The sequence below is a fragment of the Chaetodon auriga genome, chromosome 15 (assembly GCF_051107435.1).
Source record: "Chaetodon auriga isolate fChaAug3 chromosome 15, fChaAug3.hap1, whole genome shotgun sequence".
Taxonomy (NCBI): Eukaryota; Metazoa; Chordata; class Actinopteri; order Chaetodontiformes; family Chaetodontidae; genus Chaetodon; species Chaetodon auriga.
This window is the reverse complement of record NC_135088.1, coordinates 20,352,284-20,373,544: the sequence shown is the minus strand read 5'-3', so window position 1 is coordinate 20,373,544 and position 21,261 is coordinate 20,352,284. Positions and strand designations below refer to the sequence as shown.

Below are 21,261 nucleotides of genomic sequence, written 5' to 3'. Positions count from 1 at the left end.
TCTAAATGTTGTTGCTGTTACCACAATGTTAGCCTGTCTTGGTGATTCTTCATGGTCAAATGTACCTTGGAAGGGGAAGAGGTGCAACGCATCTGTGTGTAGGTGTGTATGTCTGTGTGTGTGTGTGTGAGTTGTGCTTTGAAGTATGCCTGCAGTCCCAGACAGTCCAAGGACTCGAGAGCGGTAGACATGTCATTACCCAATCCTCTGCCAACCTGCTGCTCTAATCTCAGCGTGAGCAGACCAAACACCAAACCACACACAGCTCTGCTTTAGTCTTTAGAGCTGGCTTTCAGGGCTGCTGTGGTGTAATGCTGTGCTAACCCTAACCTAGGGCCCAGAACAAAGAGCAACACCATGCTCCACTCCACTCCCGCACAGCAATCTGGGGGTTTAAATAGCAGGCTGTGAGGGAATGAGGCTTGGCAGCTCCACTCACCAACAGACCATCTCAAAGTAGAAAAAGACTCCATACAGAACTAAAAACATGCCTCGTTAGCTGCACTACTTTTTTGCTGCTTTGGAGCGGCTCCCACAGTGGAGGTTATCAGGTGAACGGCCCTGATGAGACATCATGGCCCTGTTCTCTCAAATACAGACTGCCTTTTGATCCGCCCACCCGATTCCAGTGAACCGCTGCACACCAAGGGCAGCTGACATTGAAACAGCGAGGATCTGTTTTTTTTTTTTTTTTTTTTAACTCTGAGCCCGCAGGAAGCCTAATGTTGGAGTAAATGTAAATACACAGGTTATGTAACCCAGCAGTAGATGATATTCCGCCCGCTCTATCACTTCCCTACAAAGTCCCAGTCTGTGGTCAAGGCCATCTGAAGAGACAAACCTGAACGCATTCCAAGTGGAAAACCAACACAGCATGCTGCCATTAAAAAGCCAAGATAGTAATGCATATTTTGAGTGAGTTCAGCAATGAAGTCATTTGTGTTTCCGTTGCTGACTGGAGTGAGTTGTTAGTGTTGGCTGTGCCGCACTCCAGAGGGTTAAACATGATGGGAGTCAGTGACTGTCCAAGCCTATCTCAGAGCACCCTAAACAGCAGACTGTCAGCATTCCTGCTGGGTGCCAAGGTATTTACTTTGGACAAGAGAGGGAGGCACAGTGAGGGACTGCTTCTAATTAGGAGCAGCCAGTCAGGAGGTCATGGCCAACTGGAATGGGTCTCCTAGATACGCAGTCCTCTCCTGAGGGCTGCTGGGACAGCACACCAGGCACAGTAAACTTTGGGTTTACTTGTTTTGAAGTATGCCACAAGGTCACTGCATGGCTGTGTGGAATCACCTATTCCACCTGGGCTAAGCCTAATAAACGGCTGGTGGCAACATTGTTATCACGCGCTTCGATGGAGCATCTGAGTGTTTGCAGTCAGAGTATCGAGCTGTAGAAAGGCCTTAGAGTAGCTATAGAGCCTTTGAAATCAGTGTTCTGAAGAGCATGCAGTGGTGAACAATTGTGCAATTGTAGGAATATTAGCATTCTCTAGAGTCAATAATTAGACTGATGCAAAATGTAGCTGAGCTGAGCTGCCCCTCATAGAGAGAGAACACCAGCACCAGCTGCAGCATGACACTCTAGAAATTAAAAAGCTGCTGTGTTCAGCATTATAATAGTATATATACAGTAATATATATGTTCTCTCAATGAATGTAAGGTCATGTGTTGATGCATCAGAGACTAGACCAAGCCAACTTGGTGAAACACAAACGAATGAGTAGAGGCAGGCTGAGAGGTGGTACTGGTGGCAGTGGACGGACGGTGAGCGCATGCATACGTTCTTTCAACAAGTCACATGGCACTTTGTCTCTGCAGGCCTAAGTGTGCGTTTTCAATAAAAACCCAGTGAGGGGGAAGAGGAGAACTCTCCCTGCAGGTGAACGGAGGCGAACACATCAGTTAAACACACTTGTCTGGCAGACATACTAACCCTTTGTCTGATTCAAAAGCATGCACTTTTCATTTAGTCCAACTGAGAGAACAGCCATCTATCATGCCGGCAGGCATGTGACTGGATGTATGATGATCAGCCATGTTCACAGGGAGCGATCATTCACCTCCCACTCACACAGCAGTCATTAGGAGCGGGCAAGCATATACTGTACAGCTACTGTATTTCAAGCCAAAGAAGTAAATGACAAAGTGATTTTCCATTTGCAGTTTTTCCTATTGTGTTCCCCAGAAACCATATCCATCATTCTCTAAAATACACAGAGTGATGAGTCTTTCCCAGACAAAAATCTTTGATCCTACTCCCTCGCTGGGTGTTTCTGTTTAGCTACCTCTATCCCGAAGTTATGGCTCATTGCTCGCTAGTCCGTCTTGAATCAGAAAGACATTCACAGGAAAATGATGCAAGCATTATTTATTATTATTTTATTGTTCACTCTCATAACACCTTTCAAGAGCAGTGTTATTGCAAGTTCTTGCAAATGCAAACCAACTGCTGCTACATTCCCAACATTCAACTAGCAAACATGATGTCACAGGAAACACTAGGTACTGTATTTGACATCGAGGTTGGCGCTGCATTCTCCAATGAGTTTGTTTGGCTGCGCTGTGAACAGACCAGCTACTCTTCAGCTGTATGTATAGGAGCTGACAAATCAGCCAGGAGTGAAATCTTAATGATTCTAACTTTAACTCACACTATCAGCCAGGCCCTGCAACATTAAGCCTATGGAAACATCGGCACCTGGCGACACTACTGCACCGACTCACACTAATACAAGCATGAAGGGTGGCATGTGGCCTTCATGAGAGTCATAGTGTGTATTACAGTAGTGCAAGGCCATAGTGGAAAGATTCTTTACAGTCTCACACCACTGCTTCATTTTTTGACATGAGAGCGAACTGGACTTCGTCTTTGAGTGGACACAGTCAAATCTGACATTAGTATTCAGCTTTTCTAATTCAATAAATCAAACTCTGCATGAAGCAGGGGAGTAGGAAAGCAACAGTGAAGCCTTTCTGAGAAAAAGGCAAAAAAAAAAAAAAAAAGGAAAAAGGGGTCAAAAATGGGACATGCTGGTTAGTGTTTGGAAATGACCATGTGACTTCTGGAGACATAAAGCATTTTTTGTAAGCAGCGTTATCTCCCTGGATCTGGGGTTACAATATGGCTTTTGTAGTCATGTAGCACTGAAAGATCTAAGTCACTTTGATCCCGCTTAATAGAGTTTGGTAAATGATCTCAGTACGGGAACTCCGCCTCCTGTGCGCGCACGCACACACACACACACACACACACACACACACACACACACACACACACACACTCACTCATGCTTGTACACACATACATAAAGAATCAGACCGTCACACAGGTGAAAGCTCCTCTTCTTGCGGATCGTTGAGCCAAGCGTTCAAGCAGAAAAGCAGAAAATTTGCTTCCACTCACAAGACCGCTCTGTGCTCACTAACATTCTGCTTCTTAACAATATCACTCTGCAGCTCTGATGCATGCGTGTCTGTCATAAACATGTAGTACAAATAGTTTTCAGCTGCTCACACGGGAAGCAAACAACTTTGTATAACATTACGTTGCTGGGAGGTGTTACTGCTGGATTTGCCAAAGAGCCAAGCACATAGCTGTACAAAAACTCGACTGAAGGAGCGACGGGGAGCCGGACAGAGGGCGGGAGTTTGTCAGAGAGCATTTATCTGTGGTATGGTGATGACTCTTTTCCTCCAACCTCTCAGCAAACTAAGCGCTTCCTGCCTTTTGAGTGCACATAGCCATATTTGTCCTTGAAACTAAAGCACATGCAATGAATTACAACCATTTTAAAGAGCTGTCAAGAAACAAGAGAGGGCTGGTTAGAGGAGAGGAGGTGAGGAGGAGGAATTTGAAGCTGCGCTGTGGGAGAAAGAGGGAGAGACAAACAGAGAAATGAGAAAGTGCGGAGAAGCTTCTGAGCCTTTGATGTTAGCGGGAGCAGAACAGACTGCTCTTGACACTGCAGGCGGCGCAGAAGCGTTAGAGAGTGACTGTAAAGACATTTGGCTGAAAGTGACAGAGCCTTACCTCTGTAATGATAAGACAGCTAGCATAAATCAACATACAGTGATTTTCTCTATTTTGGGACTCTGTTTGAAACTGTAGACACAGCATTCTGCATCTGGCTTCTGTATCATTTGTGATGTCTTGTAAGCCTACACAGGCTTGGCAGATTTGTATGCATGCACAATAATAAAAACTTCATTCATAAATTGTATTAATGGTGAAAACATAGGGCAGGTTATGAAACTACATTTTGGTCAGAGCATCCTAGTGATCATAAGCCTTCACCTGGGTGAAAATACAAAACAGAGACAGTCAACTTTCCCATCAGTGCCATATAAACTCCACTGCCATGTGGTGCGATTGTCATCTGTTGCAACATGGTTCTCTGTAAATCTCTATCAATGTGGCCTTGATCCTCAGGGAAGGGATAGCTTGGCCTCCATGCCTGCTATGGATCAGCAGACTTTCCTCTGTACCCCCAGTGGATCGGTTTCAACTGGACGGTTGAGGACAGGTGCTTCACTTGACCTGCGCTGTCAGGGCGCATTCAGAAAGGTTGCACAGGATAGCAATCTCACTGGGAATGCAAAAATGCCAAAGCATTCTCAACTGTTTAACCACGGACATTTGACATAATTGAATTCCGCTGACCCCGAACGCACCTTTGCCCCGCCTGGCCCTATCTATGTCAGGTACGGTGGCATCAAAGGGAAATGAACGTATGAATGTGTATGTGTGAGTGCGTGCATGTGCTCTTTTATAGGGAGCAGTGACTCACTCCTCTCCATTATAATGGATGCGTGGCTACATGATGGCACAACTTAAAAGAGCTGCATGCATTTGCTACTCCTTCAGCGCTCTGCTGGTTTCTCAGAGGGACAGACAATAAAATCTCTCAAAAGGAAGAGCCAGACAAAGCCTGTATCATTAACATTAATTTAACTGTGTTTATGAGCGCATGCATGTGTGTGCCATTTCAGGCTTCTCCACCACTCTGAGATCAGTGCAGTGTGTGAATTTGAAAACACCCACACGCACATAAACACACTATAGTAATGTGAGATTTGCTAATGCTGTTTGAGTCTGCTCTCATGTTACTGTTTTACTCTTCTGTCCTCTCCAAACTCACCCAGTCTTGAGCTGGTTCAAGGATAAGCCCTGTAGTAATGCCTTTACCATACTGCATTGTGTGTGTGTGTGTGTGTGTGTGTGTGTGTGTGTGTGTGTGTGTGTGTGTGTACTCAGCATGCATGCTTTACATGGGTGTGCTACAAAAAAACGAGGAATTACTGCGAGTATGTGACTCTTTTGCACACATGCATGAGGGAGTGACTGGATGAGTGAAACAGTGATTGTGGCAGAGTGTATACTGAAGTAACAGAGACTTTCCCCTGTTATTTGCATGAGGAGAGCTATGAAAAGGAGAAAAGAATGTGTTGTATAACATTCAAAAATTCCAGACCTGGTCTAATGACTTAAAAAGAAGGGGGCCGGCAGGATTAAGAGATTTGCCATGTTTCCCCTACCTGCCTCTCCCTTCTTCCCGGTGCCCTAAGAAACATCACGACAGCCATCTCTTGTGGAAGAGGGTGGACAGGACAGTGCTATCCCCTGCTTCCTGTGCTGCAGGCTGCAGCTTCGTCAGATCCCTGCTCAGGAGAAACCATTAGTCCAGAGCTTGTCTGATAGGTTGGGCACACGTGGGGGTCTGTTCAAGGCAAGAGCCAGAGGCAACATGGAATTGTAGTCTCAGATGACTAGAGGAAGGAGACGATAGAAAAGCAATCGCAGGCCGGCTGAACTGATGACCATATGGAAATACAAAAGACAAACACGTCTTGACAGCAGATCTGTGTGAGCTGGCCACATAAAGCTATGTGAATGATCTCGGCATCAACCGCACTCTTATGTTATATGCTGTCTTTAAAGTTGACGTTTGTCCCTGAACGGCTTTCCTTTCAACAAAAACAGCAGTTAATCACAGAAAAGTCCAGGTTCTTTTTAACAGGCGCTGCGGTGAAGCGGCGGGAAATTGTGAGCTTATAGCGATTTCACTCATACCTTTATGCATCTGCCAGTGACGCCCAGGGGCGGACAGGACAGATGGGGACGTGATTCTACTGCTGTTTATGTTGAGGTCTCATATGGTGTCCATACCAGTGGACATGGCAGACCTTTGCATGCTAAACATGAGAACTGTGAATGTGAACTGCAGCTTGCAGCAAAATTCAGAGCAGGCCTCTTCCACTCTGCTGATATTCACACTGTAACTGCGCTGTAGACGTACAAATCAGACTTCAGTGGGCGAGAGAAAAGCACTGAGTTTGATGTGAAAATGCAGCACTTGCCATCCACACTAATCCCATATTAATCCATTTTCACTGTCAAGACATTCCTTGCAACATTGCAATTCATCCACACCCCTGCTGCTGCATATATCGAATCTTCAACCCATTCTCAAAGAGCATAACGTAACCCCTCTTGAACTGAATCAAGAGTTCCCACGCAGCAAATGGATGGTATGACACTAAAAAGTTCCAGGCATCTGCACACACTTCAGGAAAACTTTCAAAATATTTGACATATATTTACACAAAGGCAAAACTATGTGCAGCAGCACCTCCAACAGCGTAAAGCAGTGAGGAAGCCCAAGGAGCCCTGGCCAGGTTGTTATCTCATCCAGGGAGATAGGAAGTATGGGCAGGAAATCTAGAGGGAGGGGGAGGATGGGGCTCATATGGGAAGTGCAGTGTAAACACTCTTAGTTTTTAATCATCCCAGCTCACGTTCGCAACTGGACACACTTTGATGTTCTCCCTCAGCGCCCCCTCCGCCCTCCCACCCCTCGCTCCCAAATGGCCGTGCTGAGGGCCAGCCAGGGAAACATGCAGATAGTGGCCTCGGACACTGGGGGGCTCAGGGAGGGACGAGGAGGCGTTCAGTACCTTATGGGACACCGAGAAGGGAGATGAAAGAATGTGAAGTGGTGCAGAGTTAACTGGTGTTCAGTCAAATGCCTGGCCTGCCTTAATTATAGCTGATGTATTTAAGGGAGCTCTCAAAGGTCAACTCAACGTCTTCAAGCACAAAAACACAAAAATGCAGTGCAAGGAGGAAAGTCAAGATGGCTTTTATGAGGTCCTTTAATTGGGCACAATGCCAACTGGAGGATAAACTCCAACTCCTTCTCTCAACAGAGGACAGTTGAAAATCGTCTCAAGTTCAAAGTTGTCCCAGAAGCCTTTGCACTTCTCTCGTCACAGTGTAAGCATTTTGGGAAAGGGGGAGAGAGTCAAAATTCCTCAGCACTTGTATTTGTCCAAATTGTGCTGGCCAGACCCCAGCCAGTGTTCCAGTGAACGTGTTCATTCAGAGGACAGGGCATACTTCCAGGGGAGATTACGGTTTAATAGATCAGAGGGAGATACGTACCAAAGCAGAGTCTTATGACTTGACTACATTGAGGGAAACTGGGAACTTCTTCGTTCGTGTGGCTCAGAGGGGCCACATGTGGATCTTCATCCACATGTGGCCAAAATGACGGCAGCTTATGAAAAGTGGTTGTCATGCTTCAGCGTGGTCCAGAGGAAAATCTGGGGTAGCTTCTGAGACTCCTAAAGTACACTTGCTGAACTCACAGACAGGAATTAAGCTTCACAGAAGACATGCACCGACCAATTTGGCTTTGCGGTCATGATAATACATACTGTTAGTCTGGACAGCTTTAACACAGAGGAGAGAGTGAAATCGTCGATAGAAAAAGCACAAACACGAAGCGAGGCAGAGAACCTATCTATGGAACTCAACCTCCTTTCCAGCCGTCATCCTCCCATCAGCTAGAAGACAAGAACATAAAGCGGGACCATAAAGCAGCCTGCAGAGGCAGTGAGGACCTGTTGGAACAGGCCTAAGCTGCAACAAAGAGCATCCTGCAGCATAACACTACCTCTGTGCACTGTGGGAACAGGCTGGGAAAAGAAAGTCTGACAAAACTACACCTTCCAAGCCTTGGACAGACCCACAATCAATGGTCTGACTAAGGAAAACAAAAAACAGAGGACAAAACCCACCGACTGTACAGATTTTTTTATCGAGCAAAAAGAAGAAAGCAGCGATCTTATCAGCAGAGGATTAGGCTGTCGCCATTCTGACTACGGCAGAGATAAAAAACTTAGTCTGAATGTGGCAGGGATGCACCCTCCTTCACACCTTTAGGGGAATCCGGACAGGTTTCACTTCTACGATCTTGATCAAGTTCTGTCACCCATGTGTTCCCTTCTCATGTCCAGGGCCTGTATAAGTACAGAAAGCAGCTGAAGCTCTTTGCTGAGATGAGACCTGGTGACAGTGGGTTAATAACTTTTCATGCACTTTCTCCACAGCACAAGACTCCAAAATACCGTGCAAGTTTTTATGGGGAAAAAACTACAGAAAGCTGGAAATCCCAGAAGGCTGGAAGCGTCTTTGATCTCAGCCCCACTCGGATATGCATCTGTAACATGTTGTCAACATCCCGCACAGACATTAAAGCCAAATCAGTTTTAAATGGAGAGCAAAACAGCGATGGCTTTTCACCATGCTTAATGCTGGGCTTTCTCCATGGACAAATCATGTAAATCCTTATCAATTATGGCAAACTTCTGCATCTGGCTTGCCATTCACAAAACCTCCCACGCCTGGTGAGTGAGAAGAGACAAGATCCTGCAGTGCCTCATATCTGTCGTCCCGTCTCTTTGGAGATGGTAAATAAATTGACACAGTCGAGCTTTATGGCCCGGGAGCCCTAATCCATGCCTGAATCCTAAAAATGCACACTGAAAAGAGCGCATACTTTACATTTGCAGGCTAACGGCATGCTTCTTTTCTACATGGAACAAAAACACTTGTGCTTAAATTACAGGTTTGCATAGGTCTAAACATGATTTGCTGTGTTGTTTAACAGCCTTCGACCACACCTTGATATTACAAATGTTGGAAGAGCATCTGATGCCATAAATAGCTGCTGCAAAACAAAGCTGGCACCTCAGAAAAGATACACCTAGAAAGGCTGGCAACCTCAACCAACCCTGTTTTTCAGGGATAAGTAAAAATAGACCATAAACAAACTAACCTCAATAACACCTGTATGTCATCGTTATTGTTAAAGGTATCTGGATATTCTGTCATCACATGCTGAGCGCTGAGTGGGAAGTGTGGTGTCTTGGAAACATACAGTGTACTGTAACCCATGGTCACTACAGTATTTTGATGGCGTATAGCAACAAGTACAGGTGTTAACATCATTTGGTTTATCAGACGGTGGATGCTGTGTAAACTGTTTTTTCGTTTAGAGAAACATGCAGGGCCAGCAGTCACCCCACAGAGGGACTGATGCACAGAGAGGGAGGACAGCGGGCCCTGAAAACTCATTTTCAAATGAATGCGTTTTACCTGGACCTTTTCTAATCTATGGACTTTGACTGTTGGAGTATTGCTCTGCAGCTGGCACAGTCCTGCAGTGATGCTGGTAGAGATTACTGCAGAGGTTCTTTTGTCCAAAAGCATGCCACCTTTTAACTTCATCTGTATATTTTTTTCAACTGTAGGAGAATATTTCAATTTAGTAATCCTGATAAGCTCTGGGTCTCTTTGTTATCTGTCATCAGTAGAAGAACAGCAGCCTGGAACATCTTAAACAGTGAAATTGTCATTGCAAACAGGCCAGTGTGAATGTATATCATGGCACAAAGGATGCCAAGAGGTGAGGATGTCAATCAAACACAATATATGAGCTGATGATCAGATGCTCCAACCTATTTCATATTTAAGCAACTCATTCAATTGCTCGCACCTTTAAAGGCGCTATTCACTCTGCAGGTGAGCAGGTAGAAACTTTGGGCCGCAGCTGAATAACAGGTGTCCACCTGTAACCCAGTCCAGTGAAAACCTGAGGAAACTGGAGGTAAATGAAGTTCCGCGGTGCTCAGACAGACACCTTTAAGACACCTTACCTGCATCAGTTTTCCCTCCGCGTAGCCGGCACTTCCTCCCACGAACACCCCTTCCAGGATGATGGGCTTCCCCGTCGGCTCGTGATTCAGCAGTGCCACCTTGATGACCGCTCGCAGGGCCGGCCGCTCGGACTCCAGGCCCGGCTGGCCCAGCACCACCTGCAGGGCCGCCATGAGCAGCCACGGCCAGAGCCCGGCCAGGCGCCGCAGGGGGACGGTCATGGCCTCGGCTGCAGCGGCGGTGCCCGGCCGCACATGGTGGACTTCAAAGCAGGCAAGCACCGCGGAGAGACAAAACGGAGAGTGTGTGTTTCTGTGTATGTACGTCCCACTTGTCCTTTCAGCCTCGACGACTACTGCGAAACAGATAGAATCCAAACTTTTAAAGCTGGGGGACTGCCATCATAACTGAGGCGTGAATGTCCTAAAACTTCCATTCAGCACCAGAGTTAATATTCAAACGCGACAAGTTTTAGAAACTCAGAGCCCGCATGGAGCGAAGCGCTTCGATCCACAAAACTCGATCTTTCGAACTCAGATGGGCCTGAATGAACTTTAATCCAGTGTCATTAATGTGCGAGGCGAAACAAGGTTTGCCCCAGTGCACCATGAAGACACGCTGTGTGCTGTTAGAGCCTGAAGTGTGCATCGATCTCCATGAGATAAACAAATGTCCTCATTTGGAGCGTGTTGGCCTCAGAGCTGAACCGCTGGATCCTCTCTCACAGGGGCACGTCCAGGCTACAAGGTATCGATCTTCATCCGTATCCGAACTCCTGTGACTATTACAGTGCGCACCCGTCACTGGACCCTACACTCAGCGGCGTGAGAGGACTGCACATCGTGCGGGCGCCACATTCTCCGCATAGATCCACACAGACGGGCTGGAGAGCGACGAGCTGGACTTCAAAGGCTGGCTCACAGGTAGCCGCCGGAAAGTTAGAAGGCATGCTGACAGATAATACGGTGCCAACGAGTTGAGTAAGATTTTTACAACCAAGGGGTTGCGAAAAATATTCCTCTAAAAAGCTGTTAAATGCAACACAATTTCTATAATTATTAACTGAAGCCGTACTTCACTTATAACTTGGTAATTATGCCGGGTCCGAAACTAACGCGACTTCTGTAACAGATCCATCAGCTTCTTTTCTATAGTCGGTCTTCATTGAAACACGCTTGCTGTAAAGAAATAAAGCGATAAAAAACAAACACAGACATTCCCCCTGCGCTCTGTGCCTCCGCTGCCCTGTGAGAAATGAGATCCGATCCTCCTGAGAACAGCCAGAGAAAATGAATCGTTTTGTCAAAATCATGAACACTTAAAGAGAAGAGACGGCAGAAAAGGAGGCGAATAAAAGAGGTCCAGACTGTGTGAGATCTCCACGTGAAGTTAGTGAAGTGGAGAGACGCCGTGAACACTTCTGACAACGTCCCAAAGGTCTGCCTCCCGGACTGTCTCTCGCTCCCCTGGGATCTCATTGACCGTCTACCTGCTCGCTGTCCTGCTGCCTTCCAGTGCCGTCGGAGATTGGGGCTTTAAAGAAACGGCGCACCTGACTGACCAGGTGTGTTGGGAGATAGATGGACTTTTGTCGCCTGACTTGTTTAGACGAGGGAGAAACCGAGTAGACAAAAGGTGCTACAGGTGTTTTGCGTTGTTATAATGACGTTACTATCGAAACACAAAGCCTTACGTTAAATGTTTCAGCCTGGTCTTCTTTTCACGTAATTTGATGTCAGATTGCATTCTTTCAAAATAAACACTTCTAATATTACCTTGTCGAAAAATGCGTTTTCAAGCCAAACACAATTAAATGTTACAGAATTAAAAATAGTTAAAGAAATATTGTACAAAGAGCTTCCGAGTCGCACCTGAAAGCCACCTTGGACGCTGAGGGCGGAGCAGCCGCGCCGCTGCAGCGCTCATCGACACCGAGTGAGTGACTCCCTCTAGCGTTACACTACAGAACCTGCACACCTTCAGTACACAGCTCAGCGGGAGCAAGAAATGATGAAACACACACACACACACACAAAATATCCAGATGCATTGTCGCAAATATATTTCTATTTATTAATACTACTTTTACACACGTGCTTTTAAAAACATGTCAGTTAAACGTTTTATAAATGCTGCACCTTTGAAATGATGCAGTGAAAAATAAAAAAAAGTGGGGGAAAGCATCCACAACCACAAATCAATCAATCACTAGTAGATTAAATAATTATTCTGTCATATAATTATTTAACAGGTTCTGCCCCTTCACAGCAGTTTGTTAGTACTTGCTATGACACACACTACCAGTTACGTTATTAAAAACAGATCTGTCTAAATCACACTTAAAATTGCAATTCTTTTAAAAAAAAATCACAAGTTGGTAAAAACATTTTAGGTAACAGTGTTAAAAATGTAGAGGTAAAAGCTCGCTTTAAAAAGTCAGGCTAATTCTTAGACCAACAAAAAATAGTGTTAACGAAATTAATGCATTGTCCAAGGAAGACACTACTATGAAAATGCATTAAAATGTACAACATCTAACTACTTTTACTTTTGTTTATTTTGTTTTTTTTTAAAATAAGACTTAAATTAGATAACAGCAACAAAATTCTATGCAGCTAAAAGTCAAATGGAGAAGAAAGGCTGGTAAGAGTGAGATCTTAAGATCACATCCTGGAGTGAATCCAGACCCCCTGTCACATGCCAATCAAATCAACAAGCTGAGATCTAAAACAGGAAATGTAACTGTCAGTAAAGTTGTTGTAGAGATCACCTTGCACTCGTTTTCTTCTGAATGTGCTCCCTAAATGTTCTGTAATGTCTTACCTAAACATCTGGTTGTCGTCTCGTGCTGCTGCTGCTGCACCTGCCTAACTGGTGACCCTCACTGTTGCTAACCTCGACACCTATGATCTCACTGTCCTTTGCATCATCACTGGTAACCTTGCCAGGGCACAGAGGAAACCACAGCACATCATGTATAGATCTTGTGTTGTTATGCATACCCTATAAAATCTAAAGGTACACATCAAGGTTGAACTTATCTATTCGCAAACTCACCCAGCCCTTCCTGCATTTCTTGCCTTTAAAAAAGATAAAGCTAAATACCTTCAGGAAATCTACCATGTAGAAGCTCACCTCAAATATGGCATCTTCAGGCATTTCCTCAGGTACTGAGAGCACAGATTCCTCCTGATGTTTGTATGTGTCTAGACTGATGTTGCCTGCCACAGCCATTATAATGGGTCCGGCACACGAACGGCTAGCTTGCGTGGTGCTGGCAGGGTTGTCACACAGCACGGTGTTACAGGTGCTGGAAGCAGGCGCTAACACGGGGCCTGGCTTCTCTGGGGTCACAACTTTAACCAGGCAGCTAATGGGTGGAGACTGCATCACATCATCTGCAATCTGGAAAACTGTGTCCAAGTTAATGTCACCTCTTTTCACCTCCTGGTGCTCCTTGTTCTGTGGTCTGTTGTGATCCTCGCAACAAAACATATTCACAGGATATCTTGTCTGAAACAGTGGAAGAAAAATATGTTTTAAGACACAGCACAGGTTAAAAATACTTGTCTTCCTTGACCAATTACATCTGTATATCTGTGGACACAGTCATTTATTCCATGACAGAGTGAATAAACTTCAATTCACCTACCTGGTAATAGCTGTGGGGAGAGAACGACCCGGTCTGAAGCTCACTACCTGTCCGATGTGATGCCATGAGGTTCGGATGGTAGTAATGCAAAACTTCAAGAGGGACAAAAGATCATTTTTAGCTTTTAACATGCAGGGTTTTGGTTTGGGATCCTACTGGAATTGAATTATCACATAACATTTAGGTCCTTACTGGTGCAGCACAGGTACTTTTTTTTTTCAAACTTATGTACAATTTACACCAAGTGAAGTGATGGAACATCTGTGGATTATAACTCGTTCCACGCATTTTCAGGAGTAACTCAACAGGTTAACTGATGTCATGCTCACCTGAAGAATGGCAGCCAGGGTGACATGGTGAATTGGGGGGATTAAAAGTGGCAAAATTTGTATTTCCATGGTTTGCATGGGCCAGTAAGCCCTGCTGGATGTGCACAGCATTGGAACTTGAGGCGACTTCAGCATAGAGGTGGTTTAAAGATAAAGGTATCGCTTTGTCTGTAAAGAGAGCAGGAGAAAGAGCTGCCCTGTGACCCTTTATCAGGTATCGAGGTGGAAATGGGGTTCCATTGTGGCCGTTCAAAGCCTGGGCTTTATTGGAATAGTAAGGATGAGTTGACTCCAGATGCATGGGGCTAAACAGAGAAGAAGTGCCTGCAGAGAGAGGAAAAAGCAAAGCATGACAACAAGCTGTTAACCAGTGATTAGTGGAATTTAAGGCACTAGATCGTGGAATTCAAAATGCAGTCAGAAGTTTAGTTCAGATGAAAAGTGATAAAACGTTTAAGTTTTCTAGTTTAATTTTACAGGATTCACTATACCACCATGGAGAGACTTGTGTGACTGTGACTACAGGCTCCCACTGCCTGCAGCTACTCCCTCACTGACAGACAGAAGACATGCAGGGACACTTGCCTCTCTTCACATTTTTACCTGGGCCATCATCACCCCCACTGAATCGCTGGTATCGACTCGGAGGCCGACATTTCACATTCTGGCCAGCTTGTAACTTTGCCTTATTGTCGACGGTGAGTCTAATCAGAGCCGTAAGAAGTTCAGGATGGTCCCGCTTGAAGTTTGGGTTGTGGAAATAATGACAGGTCCCACTGTCCCCGGCGGGCTGGTGGCTGTCTTTAGCCGCTCGATCGGCTCTCCTGAAGCCGTACAGATTGAGCTGACGGATGAAGCTGGAGAAGTTGGTGGTTTTGAAGGCGTCGGGGCTGCCCGTGGTGATGAAGCCTGGAGACAGGATCTGTCTTTCGAAGCCACGCTGATCAATGATGACAGTCTCGCCTGGGCTGTCCCAGCTGATGGCTTTATATGCAGGGTTGTTCACCAAACGCCACAGTTTGGCAGGAAAGTTATTCGGGTTGATGTTGTCAGGGAGTGAGCTGCCATAGACATCCATGCTTTAATCTGTCGAAGTAGAAACAGAGGGACCGTTCCTGAGGACAGGGCTTCACTGCATCTGAAGGTCAGGACAGCAGTTAGCTCAGTAATGTTCCATCGCAACACCATTTCTAGCAGTTACACAGTTATGAAGTAGCTAGCTAGCTAACGCAACCTTAGCTAAAACTACGTTTTCATATTAACTGTTGGGAGTGATTCACCTTAAAAATATCAAACCCATATAGTCTCACTTTATAGCAAAGTGGAAAACCACACGAAATTAACCCAGCACCATTCTGTTTATGTTAACTTAAAAATAAATGACTTATTAAATTCCAAGCTCTACTAAAGACACACGACCTGAAAATGCTAACTTTTAGCGTTACTGGTAACATCACTTCGTTAGCATTAGCGATCATAAAGCGGACGTTAGCTCACCAATGAATGAACTGCTCTGTGTTTGAAATCAATTTTAACACAGTCACGTTAGTTAAGGCTGCATGAAACTCCTACATATTGTCTTGTACTTTTTGGGTCATGCTACACCGGGAAGATACACCGAGATAACCGCACCTGGATCGCCAAAGATGACCGCCTGCTGCCCTCACAACCGTTGGAGGCTCCTGAGCCGTTGGTGCCGTTGGAGCTCAAACTGGGACAGGACAGATTTTACAGTAGCATTTTCCTTCAGCTCCAGAGGACAGACTAAACACAACAACAACAAGGCCTCCTGGGGCTGAATTGACACTTGATGAGGTTTCTATTCTTATATGTATTGAATTATCACCTATAATGTAATTACACTCAGTAACATGGAGGTGCTCATTTTTCTGCATTTTCATATATTTTATTAGATATAACGTGTTTTTATTTATTATTATTATTATTATTATTATTATTGTTATTATTATTATTATTATTATTATTATGTAAAGTACTAACAGCAGTCAAACAAATACAGTCAAGTCAAACCAGTATTTTAAGTATTTAGCAATGAAATGCTGTGAAGTCTAAGCATGAAGTAGCATGAAATGAACATTGTCAAGTATAATACAAGCACCAGAGTAAATGCATTTAGCTATTTTCCACCTCTTGGACAAATGGCCCAGAGTTCCCTTATTTGAAAAGATAAAGTAGTAATTGTAGAGGCAGTAAAAACCTTAATAAGTCTAGATAGATAGATAGATAGTCATGTCTCTTCACCCTCATACTCACACAATCCCAAGTTGTAAATTTAAAGAGGGCAAAATGTGTGTTAATGTTGCAAGAGTTTACTGTAATACCTTAGACAGAACACGCTTAAATAAATTGTAGAATTAATTGAAATAATACATGTGTTAAAGTATGCAAAATAGTGACCTAGCTGCAGTGAGTGATCTAACAACATGGTGGTATAACATTAATAGGAAGACTAATAAAAATACTAAATTTAATAAGAAAAACAGACGATGTAAGACCAGTTCATTTAATATGCATACAGCTATAAAGTAAAAAACCAGAAAGATGGGAAAATAAACAGTGAAGTTTGAAATTTTGTCAATTATTTATAATGACACGAGTTGAAATAACAGATTGTTATTTATTTATTTACTTATTTACTTATTTAGATAGATAGATAGATAGATAGATAGATAGATAGATAGATAGATAGATAGCACTCAAATGTTAACACAAATATAAATACAGCCATTCTTCATCCATCCATCCCTCCATTGGTAACATGTCTTGGCTTTTGTATGTGAACAAGAATAGTCAAAATGTTTTTTACTGTCTATTTAGTATGTTCATGAGAAGTTTCTGGATATATTGGAACAAATATAACATTTGTGACCATATAAAACAACAAACATAATCCCTGTAACAGAGATGATTATTTCATATAATACAGATCGAAAGATTTTTATTCAGGCACATATCATGGACACCTGCCTCTGTGCGTGTCCTGTACTGGGTCCTCAAAGACTCTGACGTAATTCCCGGGCGACTGGAACAGAGTCAAAACATTAATCCGTTTGATATTTCAGTATTATTGAAGTATTTTCTGTAGGAGCTTAACGTAATGGCATTGGAAACGGTCCCCAAAGACCTTCGCCATCTGCGAGCTTGTCTTCTTTGTTCTTTAGTGAAGGTAAACCGTGAATTTTGAGAAAGAAACACTCAAGCTAGCGTTTCCGTAAACACGAAGCTGCTTTCTGCGCTCTGTCGTCCTTCTATTGTTTCTCACACGTGAACTAAAACGTTGAAGTAACTTATCGTTTACTTCTTTACAATAAGATACTTTATCATAGTTTGTTCGTGTTCTCACAAGCCGGGTTTGTTTGGCTGAACTCAAACATAAAACAAGACTACACAAGAACAGCTGATTAGCGTTAGTTGATCTCGTCACACAGGTGTAAAACATTTTAGTACAGACTGTTTGTTGGTATCAGAAGTAGTTTGTATCCAACTTGAAATGTTTATCCATTGTTTGCTCTGTTTTATTGTCCTGAATTCGTATCATCGATCACCAACTCACTCATTTCCTTCTTGTCCTCTTTAGACCATTGACCAGTTTGAATACGACGGCTGTGACAACTGTGAGTCGTACCTTCAGATGAAGGGGAACCGAGAGATGGTTTATGAATGCACCAGTTCCTCATTTGATGGGTAAGTATTGATTTAGTATTGATTATTCAAAAACTTTCACGTGGTTTGGATTATTCTTCTTAATATTTCCCAATACTGTCTGTCTGTCTGTCTGTCCACAGCGTGATAGCCATGATGAGTCCTGAGGATAGCTGGGTGGCGAAATGGCAAAGGATAGGTAAGTTTGTGTGCCTGTACTCAAAGCCACATTCATCAATTTTTTTTGACAATGAGGGAGCAGACAAACTGTAAAACAGTCTTTCAGCACACAGAAAACAACATCATCATCGTATTGGAGTCGTGTTTCAGGCAACCCGGCGAATGAAGTTCAATATTCAGTGAAATTTTAGCTCTGATTTGGTCTCTACCAATTCCAGAGAATATATCTGACTCTTAAGCTGCAACATGTCCCAATTTCTTCACAAGGTAGTTGTTAACCTTGTCTGTCTGCTGCTTGGAGCTGTGCAGAAACCCCATACAGTGGGTTTATTAGAGATTGATTGCTTAAAACAGCTGCTGGCTTTTGCTGGAAACTGTGCAGACAGGAGGGATAAAACTGAACCACACAGAAAATGTGCATTTTTAAAGCAAAACAATGAGCTGGAAAAGACTAAAAAGTCAGGTGATAATTCTGTATGCTGATCAATGTGTTAATAAGAGCCCATTTTAAAGGAGAATATGAATTCAGATTCATGGCCTTGTTAACACACTGTATTGTCTCATGTCATTTTCAGTCTTATGTTTCTGTTTGTTTCATCCTGCAGGCAACTTCAAGCCAGGTGTATATGCAGTGTCAGTGACGGGCAGACTACCTCCAGGTACACTATATCTAACTGTGCTGCCTCAAAATGTAGCAAGTCACACACACTTAGAAAGTAAATGTTTGTTTTGTTTCCTTCCACATTCACTTTACTCAGCCGCTGTTCATGTTGCTCATGTTTTTTCCTTCTCTGAAGGTGTGGTGAGAGAGTTGAAAAGCAGAGGAGTGATCTACAAATCCAGAGATACAGCAGTGAAGACATAAACCTGACTGCTTCCAGTTGATACTGTCTGTTAGCCTCATCAGAGCGGGCCCATACTGCAGCACCAACTCCAGGAAGACGTTACAGCAGTGGATCTTAATGTGATGTGATGTGGAACTGCTCTGAGCAGGAACTGTTCAATTTTTGTATTTTGTTGTCATCACAAATATTAGCAACAGAGAATGTACGGGGAAATAAGTGGATGTTTTTTGTTATTCTGAATAATTGTGAGAAAATAAATGTTTTATCAGAAATGTGAGTAACTGTCATAAAATCACTTTTTATATTTGATTCATATTCTGCAGACACAATCAGTTTGTTGATTCAGTGAGCCATGGGGGACCACAAGTCTACATCTCAATCCAAGCTCAGTGAGTCTGGAAGCAGAATGGGTCTACTGAGTGTTTGACATGGGGGCAAACGTTCACTGGAATTTCAACACAACTTATTTACTAATGTATGATTTCTTTTTTTTAAGACCGTTTGATGACCAAAGGCCTGCAAAACTAATGACATTCCCAGCATTAAGTATCGTTGTACTTACTGGGGCCACAAGATGGTGCTTTTTACCGAGAAGCGGAATTACATGCAGTAACAAACATCACCAGTAGGGGGAATCATAATCCAAACTATTAGCAGTGTATAGTTAGTTACATGATTTTCACCTACAGTCTGTCATAAGTAGTCTCTCAGGTTAATTTAGAAGTGCTGACCAGTTTCAGTCACTGCTCCTGTTTCCTTGTACAATAGCCTGTAAGAACACCTTGGGTTTGGAGGTTGTCATCCTGTGCTGCTCTGCATATCAGATGCTGTAGAGCTGCAGCACTGTATTGTTGGCTTTTATTACTGTGTAGGAAGAAAAAAAAAAACGTTTGTTTATTGCCAGAGGGTCTAGGCTTTGTGTAATTTCACCTTACCCCGATGGATCAGGGTCATGCACAGCACCCCGAGGACTCTTTAAATCTCTGGAAGTGAGCACAGTATGAGGGTGTCATTGCAGGGCACCTGGTGCTCATATTTTGTTGCAAAGGCACAGCTAGTGAAACTGCTCTCTGAAAAAAACAAACAAAAAAAACAGAAAAAAAAACCCTCAGCTGAGGTTATGGTTTAGTGAAGTGAGGCAGCTGTTTTTTTTAATTGTTTTTTGTTTGTTTGTTTGTTTGTTTGTTTTAATCTCCAGATCCTCTATCATAACTCACAACTGACTGAGTGCACGTTATAAAATATGCACTCTATAAATGCTATTAAATTCCTAATCATCAGTCTAAGATGAAGTGGAACACAAGAAGATGTGTATGGAAGCAGTTCAAAGGGCGACTTTATGAGTTACAGATGAGAGCGATGAGAATTTGCCACAAAAAAACAAAACAAAACATGACTACGTGTGACCATCAGGGAGTTTGATTTCAGTAAAATACGGCGATGAAAACCTCATTAAAAAGGCAAAGGTTTCTGTAAGATGATATACAGGAAAGCTGTCCCTCTTTCACAAATGTAGAACATTTCTCACTTCACTGTTCTGGGCAGACCGCAGTGGGTCACGGAGGGAAAGATGGGACAAAGAGATGGTATTCTTAAGGATGATATAATGAGGATTTCTCATTGTATCTCTGCAACAAAAGATACAAACATACTGTAACTGGGTCAGGAGACAAGGCGTTCAACGCAAGGCTTTTGCCTCTCACTACATTCTCTGCCTCCAACAATACTTTCATAAGCTGTCTTGTACAGCAGGATGTGTGGAAGTAGCACATGCAGATTTGTCACATGGCTCTTTGCAGGCCACGACACTGAGTAGGTTTCCACTAGAAGCAGGTCGACGCAGAGTGTGAGGACTCAGAGTTACTGTGTTTAATGGAAACACTCATGCAGCAGCTTGCACTTGAAACAGTTACTGTGTTAACTCATTACTGAGGCTCATTAACTGTCAGCAGTGATGCTACAGTGCAGATCACTGATGGATGAATTTTAGGAAAGTAGTGCTGATAAAGAGGCTAAACGCGAAGAGGAAAACAATCTCTGTCAGTGGTGGTGTCCCTGAGAAGACACTTTAATTTCACACTTTAAATGGATCAGCTCACCTTAAAAGGAAGATTAACATGCAGAGGAACTGTTATTAAAGAAAAGGTGATGTTTACCGCTCACTATTTCATCTGAAACCCATATCCATGTTGTCTGCCAGGTGACAGGAAGTCAGACATTTTAAAAGTAAAAAAAACAAAAACAAAAAAAAGCCACATGACAAAATATATCTGAAATACAGAACCCCAGTAAGACTAGCATTGATCTGCTGTCGCTGACTTCATTCTCTGAAATGTCTTTGCAGTTTTGAACAACACTGAACAGGAAATCATAGAAATCAGATATCATTGTTGTTCAAACGTACGTAATGTTAAATATTTTTCATCCTTTCCAACACAGGCTCTTTCAACTGAGACTCTACCTGCTGTGGTTGGAGACAGTTGATAATCAAATGACAAATAAACCACGAGTCTTTCTGCATGCCTCCATGTGGGGCAGCAGCTCAATGCAGAACTGAGTGCATGTGAACTTCAGGGCTTTGTTCAG

The 21,261-nt window shown here is 43.5% G+C and overlaps 3 protein-coding genes across 3 annotated transcripts in view; 1 reads left to right on the top strand and 2 right to left on the bottom strand.

Moving 5' to 3' along the window:
* LOC143332383 (E3 ubiquitin-protein ligase RNF43-like) overlaps nucleotides 1–11,156 on the bottom strand; it is a 40,026-nt gene extending 28,870 nt beyond the window's left edge. Inside the window, exon 1 of the mRNA XM_076749766.1 lies at nucleotides 10,006–11,156. Within this exon, the coding sequence (XP_076605881.1) occupies nucleotides 10,006–10,227 (222 nt within the window). The 5' untranslated portion in view covers nucleotides 10,228–11,156. The remainder of the gene's footprint in view (nucleotides 1–10,005) is intronic.
* A 1,673-nt stretch (nucleotides 11,157–12,829) lies between these two features.
* hsf5 (heat shock transcription factor family member 5) lies at nucleotides 12,830–15,065 on the bottom strand. Its single transcript, XM_076751055.1, has 5 exons — nucleotides 14,573–15,065; nucleotides 13,988–14,311; nucleotides 13,659–13,750; nucleotides 13,142–13,519; nucleotides 12,830–12,946 (listed from the first exon to the last, which is right to left on the bottom strand). The coding sequence occupies exons 1-5, from the start codon at nucleotides 15,063–15,065 to the stop codon at nucleotides 12,830–12,832; spliced, it is 1,404 nt and encodes a 467-aa protein (XP_076607170.1).
* A 1,947-nt stretch (nucleotides 15,066–17,012) lies between these two features.
* On the top strand, nucleotides 17,013–18,947 carry supt4h1 (SPT4 homolog, DSIF elongation factor subunit). The gene is made up of 5 exons (XM_076750736.1): nucleotides 17,013–17,174; nucleotides 17,586–17,692; nucleotides 17,794–17,849; nucleotides 18,436–18,489; nucleotides 18,628–18,947. The coding sequence occupies exons 1-5, from the start codon at nucleotides 17,106–17,108 to the stop codon at nucleotides 18,693–18,695; spliced, it is 354 nt and encodes a 117-aa protein (XP_076606851.1). The 5' UTR covers nucleotides 17,013–17,105; the 3' UTR covers nucleotides 18,696–18,947.
* Nucleotides 18,948–21,261: the final 2,314 nt, after the last annotated feature.

What these genes read in the sequence shown, in the direction of transcription:
- hsf5 (XM_076751055.1), bottom strand. Translation starts at nt 15,065, where the DNA reads ATGGATGTCTATGGCAGCTCACTCCCTGACAACATCAACCCGAATAAC. An exon ending in CCCTGGCTGCCATTCTTCAG is followed by an intron (nt 13,751 to 13,987) that starts GTGAGCATGACA and finishes TCCCTCTTGAAG; the next exon opens with TTTTGCATTACTACCATCCG. An exon ending in CTCCCCACAGCTATTACCAG is followed by an intron (nt 13,520 to 13,658) that starts GTAGGTGAATTG and finishes CCACTGTTTCAG; the next exon opens with ACAAGATATCCTGTGAATAT.
- supt4h1 (XM_076750736.1), top strand. Translation starts at nt 17,106, where the DNA reads ATGGCATTGGAAACGGTCCCCAAAGACCTTCGCCATCTGCGAGCTTGT. An exon ending in ACCAGTTCCTCATTTGATGG is followed by an intron (nt 17,693 to 17,793) that starts GTAAGTATTGAT and finishes GTCTGTCCACAG; the next exon opens with CGTGATAGCCATGATGAGTC. An exon ending in GACGGGCAGACTACCTCCAG is followed by an intron (nt 18,490 to 18,627) that starts GTACACTATATC and finishes CCTTCTCTGAAG; the next exon opens with GTGTGGTGAGAGAGTTGAAA.